This window comes from Anolis carolinensis, chromosome 6 (genome assembly GCF_035594765.1).
Source record: "Anolis carolinensis isolate JA03-04 chromosome 6, rAnoCar3.1.pri, whole genome shotgun sequence".
Lineage (NCBI taxonomy): Eukaryota > Metazoa > Chordata > Lepidosauria > Squamata > Dactyloidae > Anolis > Anolis carolinensis.
The window spans coordinates 117,317,934-117,341,875 of NC_085846.1; the positions used below are offsets into that span (position 1 = coordinate 117,317,934).

The 23,942-nt window shown below is 41.0% G+C and overlaps 1 protein-coding gene across 3 annotated transcripts in view; it reads right to left on the reverse strand.

Moving 5' to 3' along the window:
• The window catches only part of krba1 (KRAB-A domain containing 1), an 80,105-nt gene that overhangs the window by 31,956 nt on the left and 24,207 nt on the right, over window positions 1-23,942 (reverse strand). For 2 of the 3 annotated variants that reach the window (XM_062957775.1, XM_062957777.1), the window contains exons 9-15: window positions 22,691-22,816; window positions 21,678-21,803; window positions 17,734-17,904; window positions 14,811-14,963; window positions 9,893-9,961; window positions 4,846-5,001; window positions 817-993 (exon numbers count right to left, since the gene is read on the reverse strand). In XM_062957775.1, coding sequence (XP_062813845.1) covers window positions 817-993; window positions 4,846-5,001; window positions 9,893-9,961; window positions 14,811-14,963; window positions 17,734-17,904; window positions 21,678-21,803; window positions 22,691-22,816 — 978 coding nt within the window. The remainder of the gene's footprint in view (window positions 1-816; window positions 994-4,845; window positions 5,002-9,892; window positions 9,962-14,810; window positions 14,964-17,733; window positions 17,905-21,677; window positions 21,804-22,690; window positions 22,817-23,942) is intronic. The other variant, XM_062957776.1, reaches the window with a different exon arrangement.

Genomic DNA, 23,942 nt, shown 5'->3' on the forward strand with positions numbered 1-23,942 from the left:
GTCGGGCAAGGTAATCTGGGCAAACGCTTGGGATTCGTGTGTGTGTGTGTGGGACGCTTCCCTGAAGACTTGTGTACTTTCCTGTGCTGAGACGTAAGTTGATTGGAATCCAGGGTCAGACGGCGGGAGGGATTGTGTGGGCATTTGTTTGTGCAAACCTGTGCTTACTCTTATTAGCTTGACCTTCCGTCGTCTTCCTGACGGACGCCATCTCCTGCTTTGAGAACTCGGACTGAACTGACCACGGCTTGTCTTCCCCCCCCTTCTTGGACTTGGAAAAACTACAAACGTCTGCTTCTGGCTTTGATCTACGGAACGGAACTGGTCTACTCTACTGCTAAAATCCCTGGCTGCGTCTGCTCGTGTTGGAGATCCTGTCTGCTGTGTGTGTGTGTGGGAGCGACGCAAGTTACTCTAAACTCAGTATTGGCAGCAGAGAGGAATCTGCTGCCAATTAGTTGCATTCCTTGTATCTTTTGTTCCTTGCCTTTCGTTTTGTTTATACCCAGGCTGAAGAAAGCAGTTTGTTTTTACCCGGATTAAACTCCGGTTTAATCCGGTTTATCTTTTGAACATTTACTTTTGTCCCTTTTTGCTCCTAAAGGCAAAAATTGCCTGGCCCTTGTGTTTTTACGGGCATTTTTGAGTTCTGTAATCTAATAAACTCTGTTACTTTGAATCTTGTGGCGTTCTGTCCTTGACACCATATATTAAAACATAGTGGACTAAGATTAAAACATATTGTTTGGACCACCCCAAATGTCCCAGGTCCATAGAAACATCTCCTAGGGGTGTTTTGCCCCCTAAACCCCTCACCTTCCTCCTTCCAGGGCCACCTCCCGGCGTCCGGTGTCCAGCGATGTGGTCCATCCGGAGATCCACCAAAAGAGGAACAACTGACCGCTGGGGACGAGGCCTGGCTTTGTGAACCAACGGCCAGCTCTCTCAGGCATCTCTCCATCCCTTGCAGAGGAGCGCTGGATCGACCAGGTCCTGCAGGAAGAAATGGACCCAAATATATGGGCTTGGGCTGTGGCGCAGGCTGGAGAGCAGCTGCAATGAATCACTGCAATGAATCACTCTGACCAGGAGGTCATGAGTTCGAGGCCCGCTCGGAGCCTATGTTTGTTTGTCTTTGTTCTATGTTAAAAGGCATTGAATGTTTGCCTATATATGTAACTAGCTGTGCCCGGCCACGCATTGCTGTGGCAAAGTGGTGGTGGTATTGGTTAAAAATTGTTGTGTAATTTTTATTTGACGTTATTTGTATTTTTTAATTAATTTTATTGTAAGTTATATTTTTATTTATTATATTTTATTATTTTCTTGTATAATTTTTAGTTATTTTTTGTTATGGTATTTTATTGTATTAATTTTTTAGTGTTTTTAATTATTTTTTAGTGTGTTTTATTATTTTTATTGGGTTGCTAACAGACCAAGTTGGAGGAGCTTAGCCTTCTAACTGGCAGCAATTGGATAAAAGCAATTATTCCTCTCTCTCTAATTAGGACTTTATTTTTCTTTTCTTTTTGTTGTATCAACCTAGAGCTGTGGATGATGGGTTGTGTCGTCAAATTTCGAGGTTGGGGGGCCTGTAGTTTTGTTGTTTTGTGGGTCGCCGTGATGCCATCACTCTTTTATATATATAGATGTGATCCGCCCTGAGTCCCCTTCGGGGTGAGGAGGGCGGAATATAAATGCTGTAAATAAATAAATAAATAAATAATATATATATATCAGGGGTCCTCAAACTTTTTAAGCCGAGGCCGGTCCACAATCCTTCAGACTGTTAAGGGGCCGGATTATCATTTGAAAAAAAAATACAAACAAATTCCAATGCACACTGCACATGTCTTATTTGTAGTGCAAAAACAACAACAACAACAACGAAAGAAAAATACAATATTTAAAAATAAAAATAATTTTAGCCAACATACATTTATCAGGATTTCAATGGGAAGTGTGGTCCTGCTTCTGGCCAATGAGATAGTCAAGTTAATTAGGGTTGTTGTTGTTGTTGTTGTTGTTGTGTGCCTTCAAGTCATTTCAAACTTTGGGCGAGCCTAAGTCTAAAATGTATTTATTTATTATTTATTTATTTACTGCATTTATTTACTACATTTGTATCACACCCTTCTCACCCCAAAGGGGACTCAGAGTGGCTTACAAATTATATGTACATACAATATATTATATTATTAGCATAGCACAATATTAGCATTATATATTATTTTATTGAACTATACCACTATACTGTAATATTATTAGTAATATTATATGTAATATAGAATATATAATTAATATTATTATATGGTATTATTATTAGTGTTATATTGTATTACATTATAATATTATTATCAATATTATATGTATATACAATATATTATATTATAAAACTGATCCCAGATTTTTTTTGTTTATCTGGCAGTACGGATGCATATAATCCAGTTTGAAATTGAAAACCTAGGATCAGATCCTGAGACATAGGGCCTGTCTGGAAGGACCCCTAGTCCCTCTCTATTTTGCTTTGGTCTGACCTCGTCACCTGGAATAAGAGCCCTGTGTCCAATTCTGGGCCAAGCCATCCAAGAGGGACATTGACACAAGACCCCTTCTACACTGACCTATATCTCAGAATCTGATCCCAAATTATCTGCATATCCCAGATTATATGGCAGTGGAGAGTGGATAAAAGGAGAGGTGGGCAAGAAATAAAATTATTATTATTATTATTATTATTATTATTATTATTATTATTATTATTATTATTACAGTAGAGTCTCACTTATCCAAGCTAAAAGGGTCGGTAGAACATGGGATAAGCGAAAAACTTGGATAATAAGGAGGGATTAAGGAAAACCCTATTAAACATCAAATTAGGTTATGATCTTACAAATTAAGCACCAAAACATCATGTTATACAACAAATTGACAGAAAAAGCAGTTCAATACACAGTCATATTATGTAGTAATTACTGTATTTACGAATTTCGCACCAAAATATCACAATATATTGAAAACATTGATGACAAAAATGGCTTGGATTATCCAGAGGCTTGGATAAGCGAGGCTTGGATAAGTGAGACTCTACTGTATTATTATTATTATTATTATTATTATTATTATTATTATTATTATTACTACTGCTACTACTACAACCAAATGACATGGTGGTATGGATTCGGCCCATGGAACTTATTATTATTATTATTATTATTATTATTGCTAATTTATTTTTGTACCGCGCCTACTACTGCTACAACCAAATGACATGATGGTATGGATTCGGTCCATGGGACTAATAATAATAATAATAATAATAATAATAATAATAATAATAATAACTACAGTAGAGTCTCACTTATCCAACACTCGCTTATCCAACGTTCTGGATTATCCAATGCATTTCTGTAGTCAATGTTTTCAATATATTGTGATATTTTGGTGCTAAATTCGTAAATACAGTAATTACTACATAGCATTACTGCGTATTGAACTACTTTTTCTGTCAAATTTGTTGTCTAACATGATGTTTTGGTGCTTCATTTGTAAAATCATAAACTAATTTGATGTTTAATAGGCTTTTCCTTAATGCCTCCTTATTATCCAACATATTCCCTTATCCAACATTCTGCTGGCCCGTTTATGTTGGATAAGTGAGACTCTACTGTACTTGTTTTTGTACTCAGCCGAAGGGACTCTGGGCAGCTAACATGGAGCCAGGCCCAAGCAATTACAATAAAACAAAACAAAATACATACTTGACACACATCATCATCTGATACATGTAACCTAGATATTATACACCTACTAGCTGTGCCCGGCCATGCGTTGCTGTGGCAAAGTGGTGGTGGTATTGGTTAAAAATTGTTGTGTAATTTTTATTTGAGGTTATTTGCATTTTTTTATTAATTTTATTGTAAGTTATATTTTTATTTATTATATTTTATTATTTTCTTGTATTATTTTTAGTTATTTTCTGTTATTATAGTATTTTATTGTATTAATTTTTAGTGTATTTTATTATTATTTTTGGGTTTCTAGGAGACCAAGTTGGAGGAGCTTAGCCTTCTAACTGGCAGCAATTGGATAAAAGCCATTATTCCTCTCTCTCTAATTAGGACTTTATTTTTCTTTTCTTTTTGTTGTATCAACCTAGAGGCATGGATGATGGGTTGTGTTGTCAAATTTCGAGGTTGGGGGGCCTGTAGTTTTGTTGTTTTGTGGGTCGCCGTGATGCCATCACTCTTTTCTATATAGAGATGGATGCAGCCGAGAATCACACTGGCCTTTTGAGCTGCTGCATCACAACTTCTTCCAAACTTTCCCAGGTTATTTGCATTTTTTTATTAATTTTATTGTAAGTTATATTTGTATTTATTATATTTTATTATTTTCTTGTATTATTTTTAGTTATTTTCTGTTATTATAGTATTTTATTGTATTAATTTTTAGTGTATTTTATTATTATTTTTGGGTTTCTAGGAGACCAAGTTGGAGGAGCTTAGCCTTCTAACTGGCAGCAATTGGATAAAAGCAATTATTCCTCTCTCTCTAATTAGGACTTTATTTTTCTTTTCTTTTGGTTGTATCAACCTAGAGGCATGGATGATGGGTTGTGTTGTCAAATTTCGAGGTTGGGGGGCCTGTAGTTTTGTTGTTTTGTGGGTCGCCGTGATGCCATCACTCTTTTATATATATAGATGGATGCAGCCGAGAATCACACTGGCCTTTTGAGCTGCTGCATCACAACTTCTTCCAAACTTTCCCAGGTTTGCCAATGAAAACAAGACCTTGCGGAATGCATCAAGTGGGGGAAAGGCTTGCAATGGGAAAGACGCTCACCGTCCTCCTTTCTCGTGCCTTTCGCCTTCTCCGGGATCCGTCTGGGGAGCCGGTCTGGGGAGCTGCCGATGGAGGAGCAGAGGGCCGGCGAACAGGGCTGGCTTGGGGTTGCGTGGAGAGCAAGGTCCTTCAGGCCTTGCAAAGCGTTGCCGGATCCTACGGGGAGAAACCATTTGCAGATCAGAGTCAACAAAGTCCTCTCGCCACCATGTACATATGACAAGTCTCCATAGGGACCCCCAAAGGCAGCAGCATTGCTCAAACAGGAATCAAGGAACACGAAAAGCACTGCAGACTCACTCAACCAGAGAAGTCAGCCAGCTGCGAACTCAATCAGTGTGGGTCTCATAGAATCATAGAATAGTAGAGTTGGAAGAGACCACATGGGCCATCTAGTCCAACCCCCTGCTAAGAAGCAGGAAATCACATTCAAAGCACCCCCGACAGATGGCCATCCAGCCTCTGCTTAAAAGCCTCCAAGGAAGGAGCCTCCACCACAGCCCGGGGGAGAGAGTTCCACTGTCGAACAGCCCTTCTCACAGTGAGGAAGTTCTTCCTGATGTTCAGGTGGAATCTCCTTCCTTTCCTGTAGTTTGAAGCCATTGTTCCATTGCGTCCTAGTCTGCAGGGCAGCAGAAAACAAGCTCCCTCCCTCCTCCCTATGACTTCCCCTCACATATTTGTACATGGCTATCATGTCTCCTCTCCGCCTTCTCTTCTGCAGGCTAAACATGCCCAGCTCTTTAAGCCGCTCCTCATAGGGCTTGTTCTCCAGACCCTTCATCATTTTAGTTGCCCTCCTCTGGACGCTTTCCAGCTTGTCAACATCTCCCTTCAACTGTGGTGCCCAGAATTGGACACAGTGTGATTCCAGGTGTGGTCTGACCAAGGCAGAATAGAATAAGGGGGAGCAGGACTTCCCTGGATCTAGACGCTATTCCCCTGTTGATGCAGGACAGAATCCCATTGGCTTTTTTAGCAGCCGCATCACATTGTTGGCTCATGTTTAACTTGTTCCCCACGAGGACTCCAAGGTCTTTTTCGCACACACTGCTGTCAAGCCAGGCCTCGTCCCCCATTCTGTATCTTTGATTTCCATTTTTTCTGCCAAAGTGAAGTATCTTGCATTTGTCCCTGTTGAACTTCATTTTGTGAGTTTCGGCCAATCATCTCTCTAGTCTGTCAAGATCGTTGTGAATTCTGCTCCTGTCTTCTGGAGTGTTAGCTATCCCTCCCAGTTTGGTGTCGTCTGCAAACTTGATGATCGTGCCTTCTAACCCTTCGTCTAAGTCTTTAATAAAGATGTTGAACAGAACCGGGCCCAGGACGGAGCCCTGCGGCACTCCACTTGTCACTTCTTTCCATGATGAAGACGACGCATTGGTGAGAATCACCCTTTGGGTTCGTTCGCTTAGCCAATTACAGATCCACCTCACCGTAGTTTTGTCTAGCCCACATTTTACTAGTTTGTTTGCCAGAAGGTCGTGGGGGACTTTGTCGAAGGCCTTATTGAAATCCAGGTACGCTACATCCACAGCATTCCCTGTATCGACCCAACTCGTAACTCTATCGGCATAGAGGTAGCCTGGCTGTTGTTGCCTGGAAGCATCCTCTGTTTGGGAGGTTTAACTGGCACTTGATTGTTTGCTATCCGGAGTTCCCCAGTTTCTGAGTGGTGTTCCTTATCATAATTCGGGGTTTTTTTTGATACTGGTAACCAAATTAGGGGAGTAAATAAGGAACAACACTTAGAAACAAGAGAATTCCAGACAATAAACTATCAAGTGCCAGTTAACACCTCCCAAACAGAGGGTGCCTCCAGGCAACAACACTGATTGACTGTGCAGCTGCAGGGCTACTCAATGCTAATTCCTTATCACAATTCGGGGTTTTTTTGATACTGGTAACCAAATTAGGGGAGTAAATAAGGAACACCGCTTAGAAACAAGAGAATTCCAGACAATAAACTATCAAGTGCCAGTTAACACCTCCCAAACAGAGGGTGCCTCCAGGCAACAACACTGATTGACTGTGCAGCTGCAGGGCTACTCAATGCTAATTCCTTATCACAATTCGGGGTTTTTTTGATACTGGTAACCAAATTAGGGGAGTAAATAAGGAACACCGCTTAGAAACAAGAGAATTCCAGACAATAAACTATCAAGTGCCAGTTAACACCTCCCAAACAGAGGGTGCCTCCAGGCAACAACACTGATTGACTGTGCAGCTGCAGGGCTACTCAATGCTAATTCCTTATCACAATTCGGGGTTTTTTTGATACTGGTAACCAAATTAGGGGAGTAAATAAGGAACACCACTTAGAAACAAGAGAATTCCAGACAATAAACTATCAAGTGCCAGTTAACACCTCCCAAACAGAGGGTGCCTCCAGGCAACAACACTGATTGACTGTGCAGCTGCAGGGCTACTCAATGCTAATTCCTTATCACAATTCGGGGTTTTTTTGATACTGGTAACCAAATTAGGGGAGTAAATAAGGAACACCGCTTAGAAACAAGAGAATTCCAGACAATAAACTATCAAGTGCCAGTTAACACCTCCCAAACAGAGGGTGCCTCCAGGCAACAACACTGATTGACTGTGCAGCTGCAGGGCTACTCAATGCTAATTCCTTATCACAATTCGGGGTTTTTTTGATACTGGTAACCAAATTAGGGGAGTAAATAAGGAACACCGCTTAGAAACAAGAGAATTCCAGACAATAAACTATCAAGTGCCAGTTAACACCTCCCAAACAGAGGGTGCCTCCAGGCAACAACACTGATTGACTGTGCAGCTGCAGGGCTACTCAATGCTAATTCCTTATCACAATTCGGGGTTTTTTTGATACTGGTAACCAAATTAGGGGAGTAAATAAGGAACACCACTTAGAAACAAGAGAATTCCAGACAATAAACTATCAAGTGCCAGTTAACACCTCCCAAACAGAGGGTGCCTCCAGGCAACAACACTGATTGACTGTGCAGCTGCAGGGCTACTCAATGCTAATTCCTTATCACAATTCGGGGTTTTTTTGATACTGGTAACCAAATTAGGGGAGTAAATAAGGAACACCGCTTAGAAACAAGAGAATTCCAGACAATAAACTATCAAGTGCCAGTTAACACCTCCCAAACAGAGGGTGCCTCCAGGCAACAACACTGATTGACTGTGCAGCTGCAGGGCTACTCAATGCTAATTCCTTATCACAATTCGGGGTTTTTTTGATACTGGTAACCAAATTAGGGGAGTAAATAAGGAACACCACTTAGAAACAAGAGAATTCCAGACAATAAACTATCAAGTGCCAGTTAACACCTCCTAAACAGAGGGTGCCTCCAGGCAACAACACTGATTGACTGTGCAGCTGCAGGGCTACTCAATGCTAATTCCTTATCACAATTCGGGTTTTTTTTATACTGGTAACCAAATTAGGGGAGTAAATAAGGAACACCACTTAGAAACAAGAGAATTCCAGACAATAAACTATCAAGTGCCAGTTAACACCTCCCAAACAGAGGGTGCCTCCAGGCAACAACACTGATTGACTGTGCAGCTGCAGGGCTACTCAATGCTAATTCCTTATCACAATTCGGGTTTTTTTTATACTGGTAACCAAATTAGGGGAGTAAATAAGGAACACCACTTAGAAACAAGAGAATTCCAGACAATAAACTATCAAGTGCCAGTTAACACCTCCCAAACAGAGGGTGCCTCCAGGCAACAACACTGATTGACTGTGCAGCTGCAGGGCTACTCAATGCTAATCAAGCTTGCTAACTGCAACATCCACAGTTGCTTCAAACAGATACAGGTTCTTTCTCCCACCCTGGACATTATTCCATAGGTATATATACAGTCCACTTGCCTCACTTCCAGCAGACCTCTTAATATGCCGGCCATGGATGCAGGTGAAACGTCAGGAGAGAATGCAGCTGGAACATGGCCATACATCCCAGAAAACTCACAGCAACCCAAATTCAACACTGACTGTATGTCTTCTCCCATATTATTTAGGATGCATCTCCACTGTAGAATGCATGCGGTTTGACCCCACTTCAACTGGCATGGCTCATTGCAATGGGATCCTGGGAATTGTTTTCTTACAACGTGCTGAGCCTTCTTTGCAAAACTACACACCCCAGGAGCCTAAAGCATTGAGCCATGGCAGTTCAAATTGCATTGATTCCACATTGCAGAACAGGCATGGTGCAAACTTCAGCCCTCCAGGTGTTTTGGACTCAAATAGTCCAAAACACCTGGAGGGCCCAAGTTGACCCATGCCAACAAGCCTCACAACCTCTGAGGATGCCTGCCATAGATGTGGGCGAAACGTCAGGAGAGAATACTTCTGGAACATGGCCACACAGCCCGGAAAACACTCAACAACCCTGTGACCCATGCCTGTTTTGCAACAATAGCTAATAATAAAATAGAGCATTTGTAATAATACTAGCTGTGCCCGGCCACGCGTTGCTGTGGCAAAGTGGTGGTGGTATTGGTGAAAAGTTGTTGTGGAATTTTTATTTGACGTTATTTGTATTTTTTTAAATTAATTTTATTGTAACTTATCTTTTTTATTTATTATATTTTATTATTTTGTTGTATTATTTTTAGTTATTTTCTGTTATTATAGTATTTTATTGTATTAATTTTTAGTGTTTATTATTATTTTTTATTGGGTTGCTAGGAGACCAAGTTGGAGGAGCTTAGCCTTCTAACTGGCAGCAATTGGATAAAAGCAATTATTCCTCTCCCTCCAATTAGGACTTTATTTTTCTGTTCTTTTTGTTGTATCAACCTTGAGGCGTGGATGATGGGTTGTGTTGTCAAATTTCGAGGTTGGAGGGCCTGTAGTTTTGTCGTTTTGTGGGTCGCCGTGATGCCATCACTCTTTTATATATATAGATACCAAATACTAAAGCTTATGTGAATATGGTCGCTTTCTAACAGGGACTATTGCAAGCTGAAAAGAAAAGAAACTTCATAATTTTGTCCTGAGATACGCAGAAGGGCACCTGTGTGCAAATAGGTTTGGGCCGCTTACCACAGCTGGATGCTGCCGGAGATGTGGGGCAAGGGGGCATCTTCTCTGGGGTTGCCCATTCACTGCATTCTGGAAGGGAAGAGAAAGGCAGGATGAGTCCAGCAGTGTAATATTTTTTAAATGAAATGCCATTTATATTGACACACAGAGCACAATTTCAGGTGCATCTACACTGCAGAACGAATGCAGTGTAACCACACTAATTGGCTCAATGCTGCAAAATCATAGGAGTTTTGCAAGGACTTCGGTCTCCTCTGCTACAGAATGCAGCTGACTTGCCAAACTACAACTCCCAGGACTCCATAGCATGGAACAAGGGCATCCATCCTACAGTGTTGCCATGTCCCTCTATTCCCAAAATGGAGCAAAAACCTCCAGGATCTCTTTATCCAATCAAACACTGTAAGCAAGGAGATCGTTCAATGGGTTTATTTGATCAAAACGCCCTGCCGGGTGGATGGAAGAAAGTGCCACACAAGGCTGAGACACGGCTCGGTTTTATGCTCAACACCAAGGATTTGGAGGGTGATAAATACAAGTGTCTGAGTTGGAAAGCTGGCATTCTGCACTGGCCCAAAATGCTCCTAATAATAATAATAATAATAATAATAATAATAATAATAATAATAACAACCAGTACAATAAACAATAACAATAAACCAGTAAAAGAAAACTGCACTACAAACTAGAGCTGACAGCTGGCACAACAAAACATTGCATGGAAAGTTCCTTGACAAAATTGAAGGAAAAGCTGAAAAGGAGAAGACCTGGCTCTGGCTCACGAATGGGACCCTGAAGAAGGAGACAGAAGGCCTGATCCTTGCAGCCCAGGAGCAAGACATCAGGACAAAGGCCATTAATAATAATAATAATAATAATAATAATAATAATAGAAGACCTGGCTCTGGCTCACGAATGGGACCCTGAAGAAGGAGACAGAAGGCCTGATCCTTGCAGCCCAGGAGCAAGACATCAGGACAAAGGCCATTAATAATAATAATAATAATAATAATAATAATAATAGAAGACCTGGCTCTGGCTCACGAATGGGACCCTGAAGAAGGAGACAGAAGGCCTGATCCTTGCAGCCCAGGAGCAAGACATCAGGACAAAGGCCATTAATAATAATAATAATAATAATAATAATAATAATAGAAGACCTGGCTCTGGCTCACGAATGGGACCCTGAAGAAGGAGACAGAAGGCCTGATCCTTGCAGCCCAGGAGCAAGACATCAGGACAAAGGCCATTAATAATAATAATAATAATAATAATAATAATAGAAGACCTGGCTCTGGCTCACGAATGGGACCCTGAAGAAGGAGACAGAAGGCCTGATCCTTGCAGCCCAGGAGCAAGACATCAGGACAAAGGCCATTAATAATAATAATAATAATAATAATAATAGAAGACCTGGCTCTGGCTCACGAATGGGACCCTGAAGAAGGAGACAGAAGGCCTGATCCTTGCAGCCCAAGAGCAAGCCATCAGAACAAAGGCAATTAATAATAATAATAATAATAATAATAATAATAATAGAAGACCCGGCTCGGGCTCACGAATGGGACCCTGAAGAAGGAGACAGAAGGCCTGATCCTTGCAGCCCAAGAGCAAGCCATCAGAACAAAGGCCATTAATAATAATAATAATAATAATAATAATAATAATAATAATAATAGAAGACCCGGCTCGGGCTCACGAATGGGACCCTGAAGAAGGAGACAGAAGGCCTGATCCTTGCAGCCCAGGAGCAAGCCATCAGAACAAAGGCCATTAATAATAATAATAATAATAATAATAATAATAGAAGACCTGGCTCTGGCTCACGAATGGGACCCTGAAGAAGGAGACAGAAGGCCTGATCCTTGCAGCCCAGGAGCAAGACATCAGGACAAAGGCCATTAATAATAATAATAATAATAATAATAATAATAATAATAATAATAGAAGACCCGGCTCGGGCTCACGAATGGGACCCTGAAGAAGGAGACAGAAGGCCTGATCCTTGCAGCCCAGGAGCAAGCCATCAGAACAAAGGCCATTAATAATAATAATAATAATAATAATAATAATAATAATAATAGAAGACCCGGCTCGGGCTCACGAATGGGACCCTGAAGAAGGAGACAGAAGGCCTGGTCCTTGCAGCCCAAGAGCAAGCCATCAGAACAAAGGCCATTAATAATAATAATAATAATAATAATAATAATAGAAGACCTGGCTCTGGCTCACGAATGGGACCCTGAAGAAGGAGACAGAAGGCCTGATCCTTGCAGCCCAGGAGCAAGACATCAGAACAAAGGCCATTAATAATAATAATAATAATAATAATAATAATAATAATAATAATAATAGAAGACCTGGCTCTGGCTCACGAATGGGACCCTGAAGAAGGAGACAGAAGGCCTGATCCTTGCAGCCCAAGAGCAAGCCATCAGAACAAAGGCCATTAATAATAATAATAATAATAATAATAATAGAAGACCTGGCTCTGGCTCACGAATGGGACCCTGAAGAAGGAGACAGAAGGCCTGATCCTTGCAGCCCAAGAGCAAGCCATCAGAACAAAGGCCATTAATAATAATAATAATAATAATAATAATAATAATAATAATAGAAGACCTGGCTCTGGCTCACGAATGGGACCCTGAAGAAGGAGACAGAAGGCCTGATCCTTGCAGCCCAGGAGCAAGACATCAGGACAAAGGAAATTAATAATAATAATAATAATAATAGAAGACCTGGCTCTGGCTCACGAATGGGACCCTGAAGAAGGAGACAGAAGGCCTGGTCCTTGCAGCCCAGGAGCAAGCCATCAGAACAAAGGCCATTAATAATAATAATAATAATAATAATAATAATAATAATAATAGAAGACCCGGCTCGGGCTCACGAATGGGACCCTGAAGAAGGAGACAGAAGGCCTGATCCTTGCAGCCCAAGAGCAAGCCATCAGAACAAAGGCCATTAATAATAATAATAATAATAATAATAATAGAAGACCTGGCTCTGGCTCACGAATGGGACCCTGAAGAAGGAGACAGAAGGCCTGGTCCTTGCAGCCCAAGAGCAAGCCATCAGAACAAAGGCCATTAATAATAATAATAATAATAATAATAATAATAATAATAATAATAGAAGACCTGGCTCTGGCTCACGAATGGGACCTTGAAGGAGACAGAAGGCCTGACCTTTGCAGCCCAGGAGCAAGACATCAGGACAAATGCAATTAAGGCCAAGATTGAAAAATCAGCTGATGACCCAAAATGCAGACTGTGCAAGGAAACCGACGAAACCATTGATCATATCCTCAGCTGCTGTAAGAAAATTGCACAGACAGACTACAAACAGAGGCACAACTATGTGGCCCAAATGATTCATTGGAACTTATGCCTCAAGTACCACCTGCCAGCAGCAAAGAACTGGTGGGATCACAAACCTGCAAAAGTATTGGAGAATGAGCACCAAAGATACTGAGGGACTTCCGAATCCAGACTGACAAAGTTCTGGAACACAACACACCAGACATCACAGTTGTGGAAAAGAACAAGGTTTGGATCATTGATGTCGCCATCCCAGGTGACAGTCGCATTGACGAAAAACAACAGGAAAAACTCAGCCGCTATCAGGACCTCAAGATTGAACTGCAAAGACTCTGGCAGAAACCAGTGCAGGTGGTCCCAGTGGTGATGGGCACACTGGGTGCCATGCCAAAAGATCTCAGCCGGCATTTGGAAACAATAGACATTGACAAAATTACGATCTGCCAACTGCAAAAAGGCCACCCGACTGGGATCTGCATGCATCATCCGAAAATACATCACACAGTCCTAGACACTTGGGAAGTGTTCGACTTGTGATTTTGTGATATGGAATCCAGCATATCTATCTTGTTTGCTGTGACATAATAAAATAATAATAATAATAATAATAATAATAATAATAATAGCTTTATTTATTTATTTATTTATTTATTTGCAGTATTCCGCCCTTCTCACCCCGAAGGGGACTCAGGGCGGATCACATTATACACACATAGGGCAAACATTCAATGCCCATAAACACATCAAACAGAGACAGACAGACGCAGAGGCAATTTAACCTTCTCCTGAGTGGATGTTCGATTCTGGCCACAGGGGGGAGCAGCTGCTTCATCATCCACTCTGATGGCACTTCCTCATTCCAGGTCGTAAATTAGTTAAACTTGCCTCCCCACTTTTATAAGTACAGTAGAGTCTCACTTATCCAACACTCGCTTATCCAACGTTCTGGATTATCCAACGCATTTTTGGAGTCAATGTTTTCAATACATTGTGATATTTTGGTGCTAAATTCATAAATACAGTAATTACTACATAGCATTACTGCGCATTGAACTTCTTTTTCTGTCAAATTTGTTGTCTAACATGATGTTTTGGTGCTTCATTTGTAAAATCATAACCTAATTTGATGTTTAATAGGTTTTTCCTTAATGCCTGCTTATTATCCAACATATTCGCTTATCCAACATTCTGCCCGCCCGTTTATGTTGGATAAGTGAGACTCTACTGTAGTACCTTATTTCCTACTTGATAGATGCAACTATCTTTTGGGTTGCTAGGTCAGCAACGAGCAGGGGCTATTTTTTATTTTTTATTGACGGGTGCTCACCCCGCCATGGGCTGGCCTCGAACTCATGACCTCATGGTCAGAGTGATTTACTGCAGCAGGCTGCTCAACAGCCTGTGCCACAGCTCCCGTCTCCCCAAGGGGACTCGGGGCGGTTTACATGGGGACAAGCCCAACATCAACATACATTAAAACACGATCATGATTCAAACCAATATAAAACAATTAAAAAACAATATAAATAGCATAAAACAACATAAAGACACATCAAGTCCTTGGAGCCTGGTTTTGCACCCGGTTGCCGACTTACCCAGCCTTGCTCTCCTTCCTCCTTTCCTCCTCTCTTTCCCGTCTCCTGCCCCTCTTTTCCCCAAGAACATTCCGGAAACGGGGGGCCGCGGGGCGGGGATTCCCTTCAGGCATTTCAGGAGGCCGTGGAGGGGGCTGGTGGCCGGGCTCCACTCTGCGGGAAAGAGATGTCGTAAACTGTGATGACTCATGGGCCATGTAGTCCCGTTCCTGGTACTATTGTGGCAGATGAAGAGGAAAACTTGGGTTTCCCACCGTTTCTGCCAGATTTGGAGCCCTTGCACCTGCAAGATGTTTGCCCACAAGAAGTCAGCCAAACAAGCCTTGAGCAGAAATCTCCCCCATTTTCTCGCCGGGATTATTATAATCAAGATAGAGGCGCTCGAGAGGCGACTCGCCGGAGCGCCAGGATAGCTGCCAGACAATTAGCTGATTAAGTCTGTTTCCCTTGGGAAACTTTAAGGAGTCATGCATCTGGACACAGTATAGGTTTCGTTTCTTGTTCCCCAGGGAAAGTGTTCCTTGGCGGGAAAACAAGATCCTATTTAGGTGTTTGCCCGCAAAGGAATCCTTGCGGAGTCAATTCGTCGGCTTGAGGAGTGAGATCGTGTGTAGACTTTGTACTCCAGTTCCCAGTTCCCGGATCAAGTTTCCTGCCCAGCCTTGTACCATGGACTTCTATGGACTCAGTTCCTGATTCATGTTTGCCTTGTTTCAAGTTTGATCTTGCCAAGTTTCAAGTCTTGCCTTGCCTTGCGTTTTAAACCACGGACCTTGCTTCTCAGTTTCAAGCCTTGTTTTCCAGTTTCCTTCGGATTTACCTTAAGCCTCAAAGACTATGGACAGTTCCCCACACTATTGCTTGCCAAATAGTGTGTGTTTCGGTGAAGTGGATTATAACTTTGGACTTTAATATCACATATTGGACATTGTTTTCCTGGACTATATTTGACCTTTCCTGAAAGGTCTACTTCTGAACTATATTCTACACTTGTTTTTATTGACTTTATATATTTCCTTAATAAAGATATTAGATAGATTCTGGTCTCTGTGCATGGTTATTGGTGTTCTGCAGCCTGGGTCCTGACATAAACACAGCCTGGGACGGAAAGGCAAGGCACGTCTACATGGCAGAATTAACACAGTTTGATACCGCTCTAACTGATTGGAAGGTGAGCTGGTTGCACAGGGAACAGGTGGAGGATGCTTAGACCAGACATGGGCAAACTTGGTCCCTCTGGGTATGTTGGACTTCAACTCCCACGATTCCTAACAGCTGGTAGGCCTATCTACACATCTGGGGAAGGAGAATCTGCTCTGGGATTTGGTCTGAACTTTAAGGAACTACGTATCTTGAAACCTGGGAAAGAGGAACCCACTCCTAGATTTAGTCCGAACCTTTATGGTCTTTGTCACCATCTCATTGTTCCTGCATCGACTGTCTTGTAGTACAATGATGTTGGAGTTTTGGTTTATGTAATATGAAATTTTCACGTATGGTTTCAAGCTAGTGTATTGTGTGTGTGCCTGCAATAGGCAAAGAGTGAAGCATTCCAGTAGTGCAAGAGTTAAATGCATAGAGAGAGATTAACTGCTAGAGTGACACTGTGTAGTTTCCGCAAGCATCCCATTTAAGGGACTTTTGGGACCATAGACTTTGCTGCATTCCGGTAGCTTGCAGATGACTTCTCTGCATGAGAGAACAACATACTTTGCAGTCTCTAATGCCATGCTGAGTTAGAATCCTTGGAGTAATAAGGATGCTGGAATTCTCTACAATGAGCGGTTTTTATATTTAGTAGTTTGCTAAGTAAGCAAATATTCTATCACATGGCAAGAAATAATATGTGTTAGAAGCTAGGATTATTGAGCTGTCAATTAAATGACAACTTGCAAATATTTCCAGGCTATTGTTATTTTAAAATTGCAGTCTCAATATCTTATGTTGGGAGTTCTCTTTGTTTTTCTTTCATCGTAAGTGTCTGTTGCTGTTGGTGTTGTGAGCCTTCAAATTATTTTTAAATAATGGTAATTCTTTATCTTTAAGTATCAGACACTTTCCTTTCCTCATATGCCAGGGTCTTTTTTCAGAGAAAACCGGTAGTATTTTAAAGACACAAAGTGTATTAGCTGCATTAAAAAGTTGTGAAATGTTTTCCACTTTTGTTAAAGATTATTCTAGTGGCTTTAAGCAGTGGGCAGAACATGACTGATGGAAAGATGTGTGGTTAGAAGGCCTATAAACTGGAAGGAGAATCTGCTCTGGGATTTGGTCTGAACTTTAAGGAACTACGTATCTTGAAACCTGGAGAAGGAGAACCCACTCCTAGATTTAGTCCGAACCTTTATAGTCTTTGTCACCATCTCATTGTTCCTGCATCGACTGTCTTGTAGTACAATGATGTTGGAGTTTTGGTTTATGTAATATGAAATTTTCACTTATGGTTTCAAGCTAGTGTATTGTGTGTGTGCCTGCAATAGGCAAAGAGTGAAGCATTCCAGTAGTGCAAGAGTTAAATGCATAGAGAGAGATTAACTGCTAGAGTGACACTGTGTAGTTTCCGCAAACCACGTGTTCGGCTAAAAGCGGACAGTCTTGATTTATGTTTATGCAACTAAGCAGATAACTAGATCGCCAAAGGAAGGCGAGGAATTGAGACGGAAAGGTTCATGTGTCTCAATTAAACTCCAATATAGACAAATGACTCATGTCGTTGGACTTCGACTCCCATTGGCCCAATGGTCTCGGACAATGGGAAGTGTAGTCCTGAAACTTCCCTCTCAATCACTTCCAAGTTCCCTTTTAAAAGGGCCTGGGCCAACTTCGGCCCTCCCTCCAGGTATTTTGGACTACAACTCCCACAATTCCTAACACCCAAGCAGAGTATGGATGGAGCCTTCACCTGGTCTGGGCAACATCTCACCTTCCGAATAGGGGACCCAAAGGCCCGGATCCGTGCCGGCCTCTGCGCTGCCGCTACTGGAGACCCTGGAGTGCGGATACGGCCCATCCTCCTCCTCCTCCTCTCTTGGGGGTCTCCTCTGGGCTGGAAAGGGGGGCTGCTCCAATCCATCCTCATGAGGTTCCTGCTTAACTACATAGGAATGCATTGGAAGGGTTGCATTAGAAAGAAACCAGCAGCAAGGAGCCTAATAGTGCCTCAGCTCTCCATGCATGTTTATCATAACACAATCATATTATGCAGAAACATCTATCTATATATATAAAAGAGTGATGGCATCACGGCAGCGGACAAAACAACAAAAGTAAACACCCCACAACCTCGAAAATTGACATCACAACCCCTCATCCATGCCTCGAGGTTGATACAACAAAAAGAAAAGAAAAATAAATTCCTAATTAGAGGGAGAGGAATAATTGTTTTTATCCAATTGCTGCCAGTTAGAAGGCTAAGCTCCGCCCACTTGGTCTCCTAGCAACCCACTCAGCCCAGTGTTAATAAAATAATGATAAAAAAATAAATACAAATAATACAATAAAAAATTATAAAAAACACTAAAATAATTAATACAATAAAATACTATAACAAAATGACTAAAAATAATACAACAAAATAATAAAATATAATAAATAAAAAAGATAAGTGACAATAAAATTAATTTAAAAAAATACAAATAACGTCAAATAAAAATTCCACAACAAGTTTTAACCGATACCACCACCACTTTGCCACAGCAACGCGTGGCCGGGCACAACTAGTATATAATAAAAGTGAAATCGGAGTATGTATCAGCGTTTTGATTGGCCTGGCGGAATATGTGCTCGCGTTTTGATTGGCCGCCACTATCCCAGGCCACTGAGACCAACAGGAATGACGGATCTGCACCAAACTTGGCACACTTCATCCCCACGATGCACTTTATGACCTGCTGCCATTTGGGGGAGGATGGACCACAGATGATGGGATTTGCAGTACTTTCAAACACTTTAACTTCCACAGACTACTGCAATGCCCACCAATGACAGAAATGGACCAAACTTGGCACACAGAACTCCTGTGGACCCCTTTACGTCCTGATGTATATTGGGGCAGGATGGACCAAGGATGATGGAATTTGCAGTACCTTCCCTCACTTCTTGAGACCACAGCAACTGCCACAAATCACAGAACTGAACCAAACCAGGCACACATATCCCAAATGACATACTTCACATGCTGCAGCAGTTTGACGGAGGATGGACCAAGGATTATGGGATTTGCAGTACATTCATCCAATTCACCTCCCACAAACCACTGTGATGTCCATCAATGACAAAACTGTATCAAACTTGACACGCAGGTGCAGGGTAGCCCACTTTACATCCTGGTGCAGTTTGGGGGAGGAGGGACCGTGGATGATGGGACTTACAATATCTTCAGTCACTTCCTGGGACTACTGTGACCCCCACCAATGACTGATCAAGACCAAACTTGGCACATAGAGCCACCATGGCCCACTCTACATCTTGGTGAGATTTGAAAGAGCTTGGACCTTGGATGATGGGACTTGCAGTATATTCATTCACTTCCTGAGACCACTGTCACCCCCATCAATGTCTCATCAAGACCAAACTTCAAACAGAGAACACCCAGGACTCACTCTACACCCAGGTGCAGTTTGGAGGACGATGGGACTTCCAATACCTTCACTCACTTCCTGACAGCACCGCGACCCACACAAATGACTGATCAAGACCAAACACGGTACATGGAGCCCTCATGACCTATTCTGCATCCTGGCTCTGTTTGGAGGGGGATGGACACTGGACGATGGGACTTGCATATGGGAGTTGGAGCTCACCCGCACCCACTGAACCCACCTGACATTGGATATAGGCTACACTTGGAACACAGGCAAACAATGCCTTTCTCAAATCACCCGGGCATCGCCGGGTCTCCAAGCTAGTCTATATATATAAAAGAGTGATGGCATCATGGCGACCCACAAAACAACAAAACTACAGGCCCCCCAACCTCGAAATTTGACAACACAACCCATCTTCCACGCCTCTAGGTTGATACAACAACAAGAAAAGAAAAATCAAGTCCTAATTAGAAAGAGAAGAATAATTGCTTTTACCCAATTGCTGCCAGTTAGAAGGCTAAGCTCCTCCAACTTGGTCTCCTAGCAACCCAATAAAAAATAATAAAAAACACTAAAAATTAATACAATAAAATACTATAATAACAGAAAATAACTAAAAATAATACAAGAAAATAATAAAATATAATAAATAAAAATATAACTTACAATAAAATTAATAAAAAATGCAAATAACGTCAAATAAAAATTACACAACAATTTTTAACCAATACCACCACCACTTTGCCACAGCAACGCGTGGCCGGGCACAACTAGTATATATATAAAAATGTAATGTGGGTTTTACTATGGAGTAAACAACTAAACCACTGAAACAAATCACACCAAATTTAGCCACAAAAGATACATCTTTCAAACAAAAACAAAAAAACGCTAGAAAAATATAGTCCAAATTAGAGGACCAGGAAAAGCCATTTTTTCCCCTAGCTGCCAGTTAGAAGGGTAAGCGCCGGCCACGTCGTCTCCTAGCAACCCACTCAGCCACAATGGAGCTCTTCACTCAGGCCTCTTCCACACTGCCTATAATGATCTGATTTGAACTGGATTATATGGCAGTGTAGAAGGGGCCTCATATAATCCAGTTCTAAGCAAATAATCTAAGCTTATAAATATAGTATCTAAAATTACTGTGGTATAATAATACAAAACAATATAATCTCTAAAATCAGGGCAGTAAATAAAGAGCAACATTCTGAAAACAGGGAATTCCAGAAAGGAAACAACCAGGGCCAGCTAACAGCTCTCAACAAAGGATTCCCCCAGGCAGGAAGCAGCCAGGCTTTGAAGCTGCAAGGTCATTAAATGCTAATCAAGGTGACTAATTGCAGCATTCATACTTGCCGCACTGAGACTATTCATTGCTATTCAACCTGGCCCACCAAGGATTCCACAAGGTAGAAAGCAGCCAGGCTTGCAAGCAGCAAGGCTATTCAGTGCAATTCAAATTGGCCAAAAAAAACCATTCCCCTAGAACGCAAGTACCCAGCCTTCCAAGCAGCAATCCTATTCCAGCTCACCAAACAAGGATTCGCATAAGAAGGAAACGGACAGGCTTTGAGGCTGCAAGGCTATTCACTGCTATTCCACCTGGTGAACAAAGGATTCCCATAAGCCACAGCAACACGTGGCCGGGCACAGCTAGTTATGTAATAAATCTTTTGTTCCTTTGTTATGAATATAATTTCCTAATTGGTTCTATCATAAAAACATGGGAAAAATTTATTAAACTTGCAAAACTTTGTTTATGCGGGAAGGGCAACAACCTGCAGCACCTTTTGCTCTATTATTTCAATGAATATCTCATATAGTCTGAGTCTACACTGCCATATAATCCAGTTCAAAGCAGATCATGTGGATTTTGTATGGCAGTGTAGAAGGGGCCATAGTGTAATGCACACTCTCAGCATGGGAAGGGGAACCCAAAGGTCATCTATCCCAACTTTCTGCCAGGACGGAAGACACAATAAAAGTCCTCGCAATAGATGAATATAGACTTTGTTTACAGTCCAACACCTTTCAAGGCAGTTCTACATCCACTAGAGTTGGAAGGGGACCCCAAAGATCATCCAATCCAAGCCTATTCTACCATGCAAGGAAACACAATCAAAGCCTTCCCTACAGAAGGCCATAAGCATTGTGCTTATAAAGACGGCCAAAGAAGACAGCCCAACCAAGGCAGTTCATAATACATTGGGGACCCCAAAGGTCATCTAGTCCATCCTATGCTTTTTCCATTCAACCACCCAGAAATGATCGGTCTTACTTTTGAGGCCCAAGGATCTCTTTCCTTGGTCGATGATTCTGGGGATATTATTGGATCCGAGTCCATTTGGGTATCGAAGAGGAGGGCTGTCCGTCTCCCGCTTGACTTTCACTGCCGAAATTCCAAATAAGAAAGGAACACAAGGTTTTGCATTGGATACTCACCATGAAGTCAGGGTGTTGAATCTACTTTGTGACTCAGTCACAGATATAAAAGGAGGATATGTTAGCAGGTGTGTGTATAGCGGAACCAGCAGCGTCCAGTTAACACAGACCAGGCAGAGGAATTGAAAGAACAAAGAAACTTTACTTGTTGAGTTGAAGTTAGATAAACAGTTCAGCAATCGTACAATGTCCTTGTAGCTGCATAGGATCAATAACTAATCAATCAGCATTCTATATACCCAGCATGGCATATTTAAACTGCTACTTGACCGTAGCTAGAGAGCCTGTCTTTTCTGTGCTCTCCCTGCAAGCTCAAATTACCAACTGACAAAACCAGCCATCTGCCAGCAAACAGATACATTGTTTGAGGCGTGGCTTTGCCTCTGCAAAAAGCTGCGCTCTTTTGCAGAGATCTCTCGCAAACAACTTTTGCAAGGATTTCTTTACACACACACACACACACAGCAATTTGGCGCAATAGGATATATAATAATCATAATCATAATATAAATAAAATAATAAACAACAATAATAATGTAATAAAAATAACAGTAATACATGCCAGGCATTATTCTGAAACCTACAGAATCTCTCCAAGAATTTGAGCCTTCCCTTTAAAACAAATCCAGTTCAGACTATAACCCGAAGCTCCATCAACTTCAGAGGAAAACCAAGGTACAGTATTTATGCCTAGAATATAATATCCCTTTTTTCCCTTTTAAGGCTCAAAATTTGTCCCTTTTAAGGCTCAAAAACAAAGGTTTTTATAGTATGGTTACAGCAATTTATATAACATGTCAACTTTTTATTATTTTTAATTAATATTATTAATGCTAATAGAAAACTTACCTCTTGAAAGCGGAGAGCCCTCTTTCTGGGAAATGAAGGGTTTGCCATTGGGATTAATGGGAAGACCAGTTCCTTCCTGTTGTGGATGATGGGCAAGATGCTCCTCTTCCGTGGCTTCAGTTTTAACTGCATAAAACATGTACAATTAGGACATTTAATTAGGAAATTAAAACAAAACAGACCTTCCCATTTTTGCACATCTGACTTTGGCAGAGACTATTATTATTCATGGATTTGGATAATATATTTTCTATACGAATCTTGAGTAAAAAGTGCACTGGAGGACCTAGAAATCCCCAGAGAGATTGATTGATTACTGATCGATAATATTGAGGGATCAAGATTGATTTATTATTGATTGATAATGTTGAGAGATCAAGATTGATTGATTATTGATCAATAATACTGAGAGATCTAGATTGATCAATTATTGATCAATAATGGTGAGAGATCAAGATTGATCGATTATTGATCAGTAATATAGAGGGATCAAGATTGATTGATTATTGATCAATAATACTGAGAGATCAAGACTGATCGATTATTGATCAATAATATTGAGGGATCAAGATTGATCATTATTGATCGATAAAGCTGAAGGATCAAGATTGATCATTATTGATCGATAATATTGAGGGATCAAGATTGATCGATTACTTACCGATAATATTGAGGGATCAAGATTGTTCAATTATTGATCAATAATATTGAGAGATCAAGACTGACCAATTATCGATCAATAATGTTGAGAGATCAAGATTGATTACTGATTGATAATGTTGAAGGATCAAGATTCATTGATTATTGATCGATAATGTTGAGGGACCAAGATTGATCGATTATTGATTGATGATATTGAGAAAGCAAGTCTGATAGATTATTGATCACTAAAAATAAGAGATCAGGATTGATCCATCATCAATAGGTAAAACTGAGAGATCGAGACTGATCGATTATCGATCGATAATATTGAGACCAAGATTGATTGATTATTGATCGATAATATTGAGAGATCAAGATTGATCGATTATTGATCAATAATATTGAGATCAAGATTGATTATTGATTGATAATATTGAAAGATCAAGATCGATCAATTTATTTTTATTGTTGTTATTATTATTGTTATAAATTAATACAACCCATGACTAATATTAATACAAACAATTTGAGTGTGCTCTTGTGGTTGTTACTGTAAATCAATACAACCCATGAGTCATATGAATACAAACCATCTGAATGTTTTGGCCCT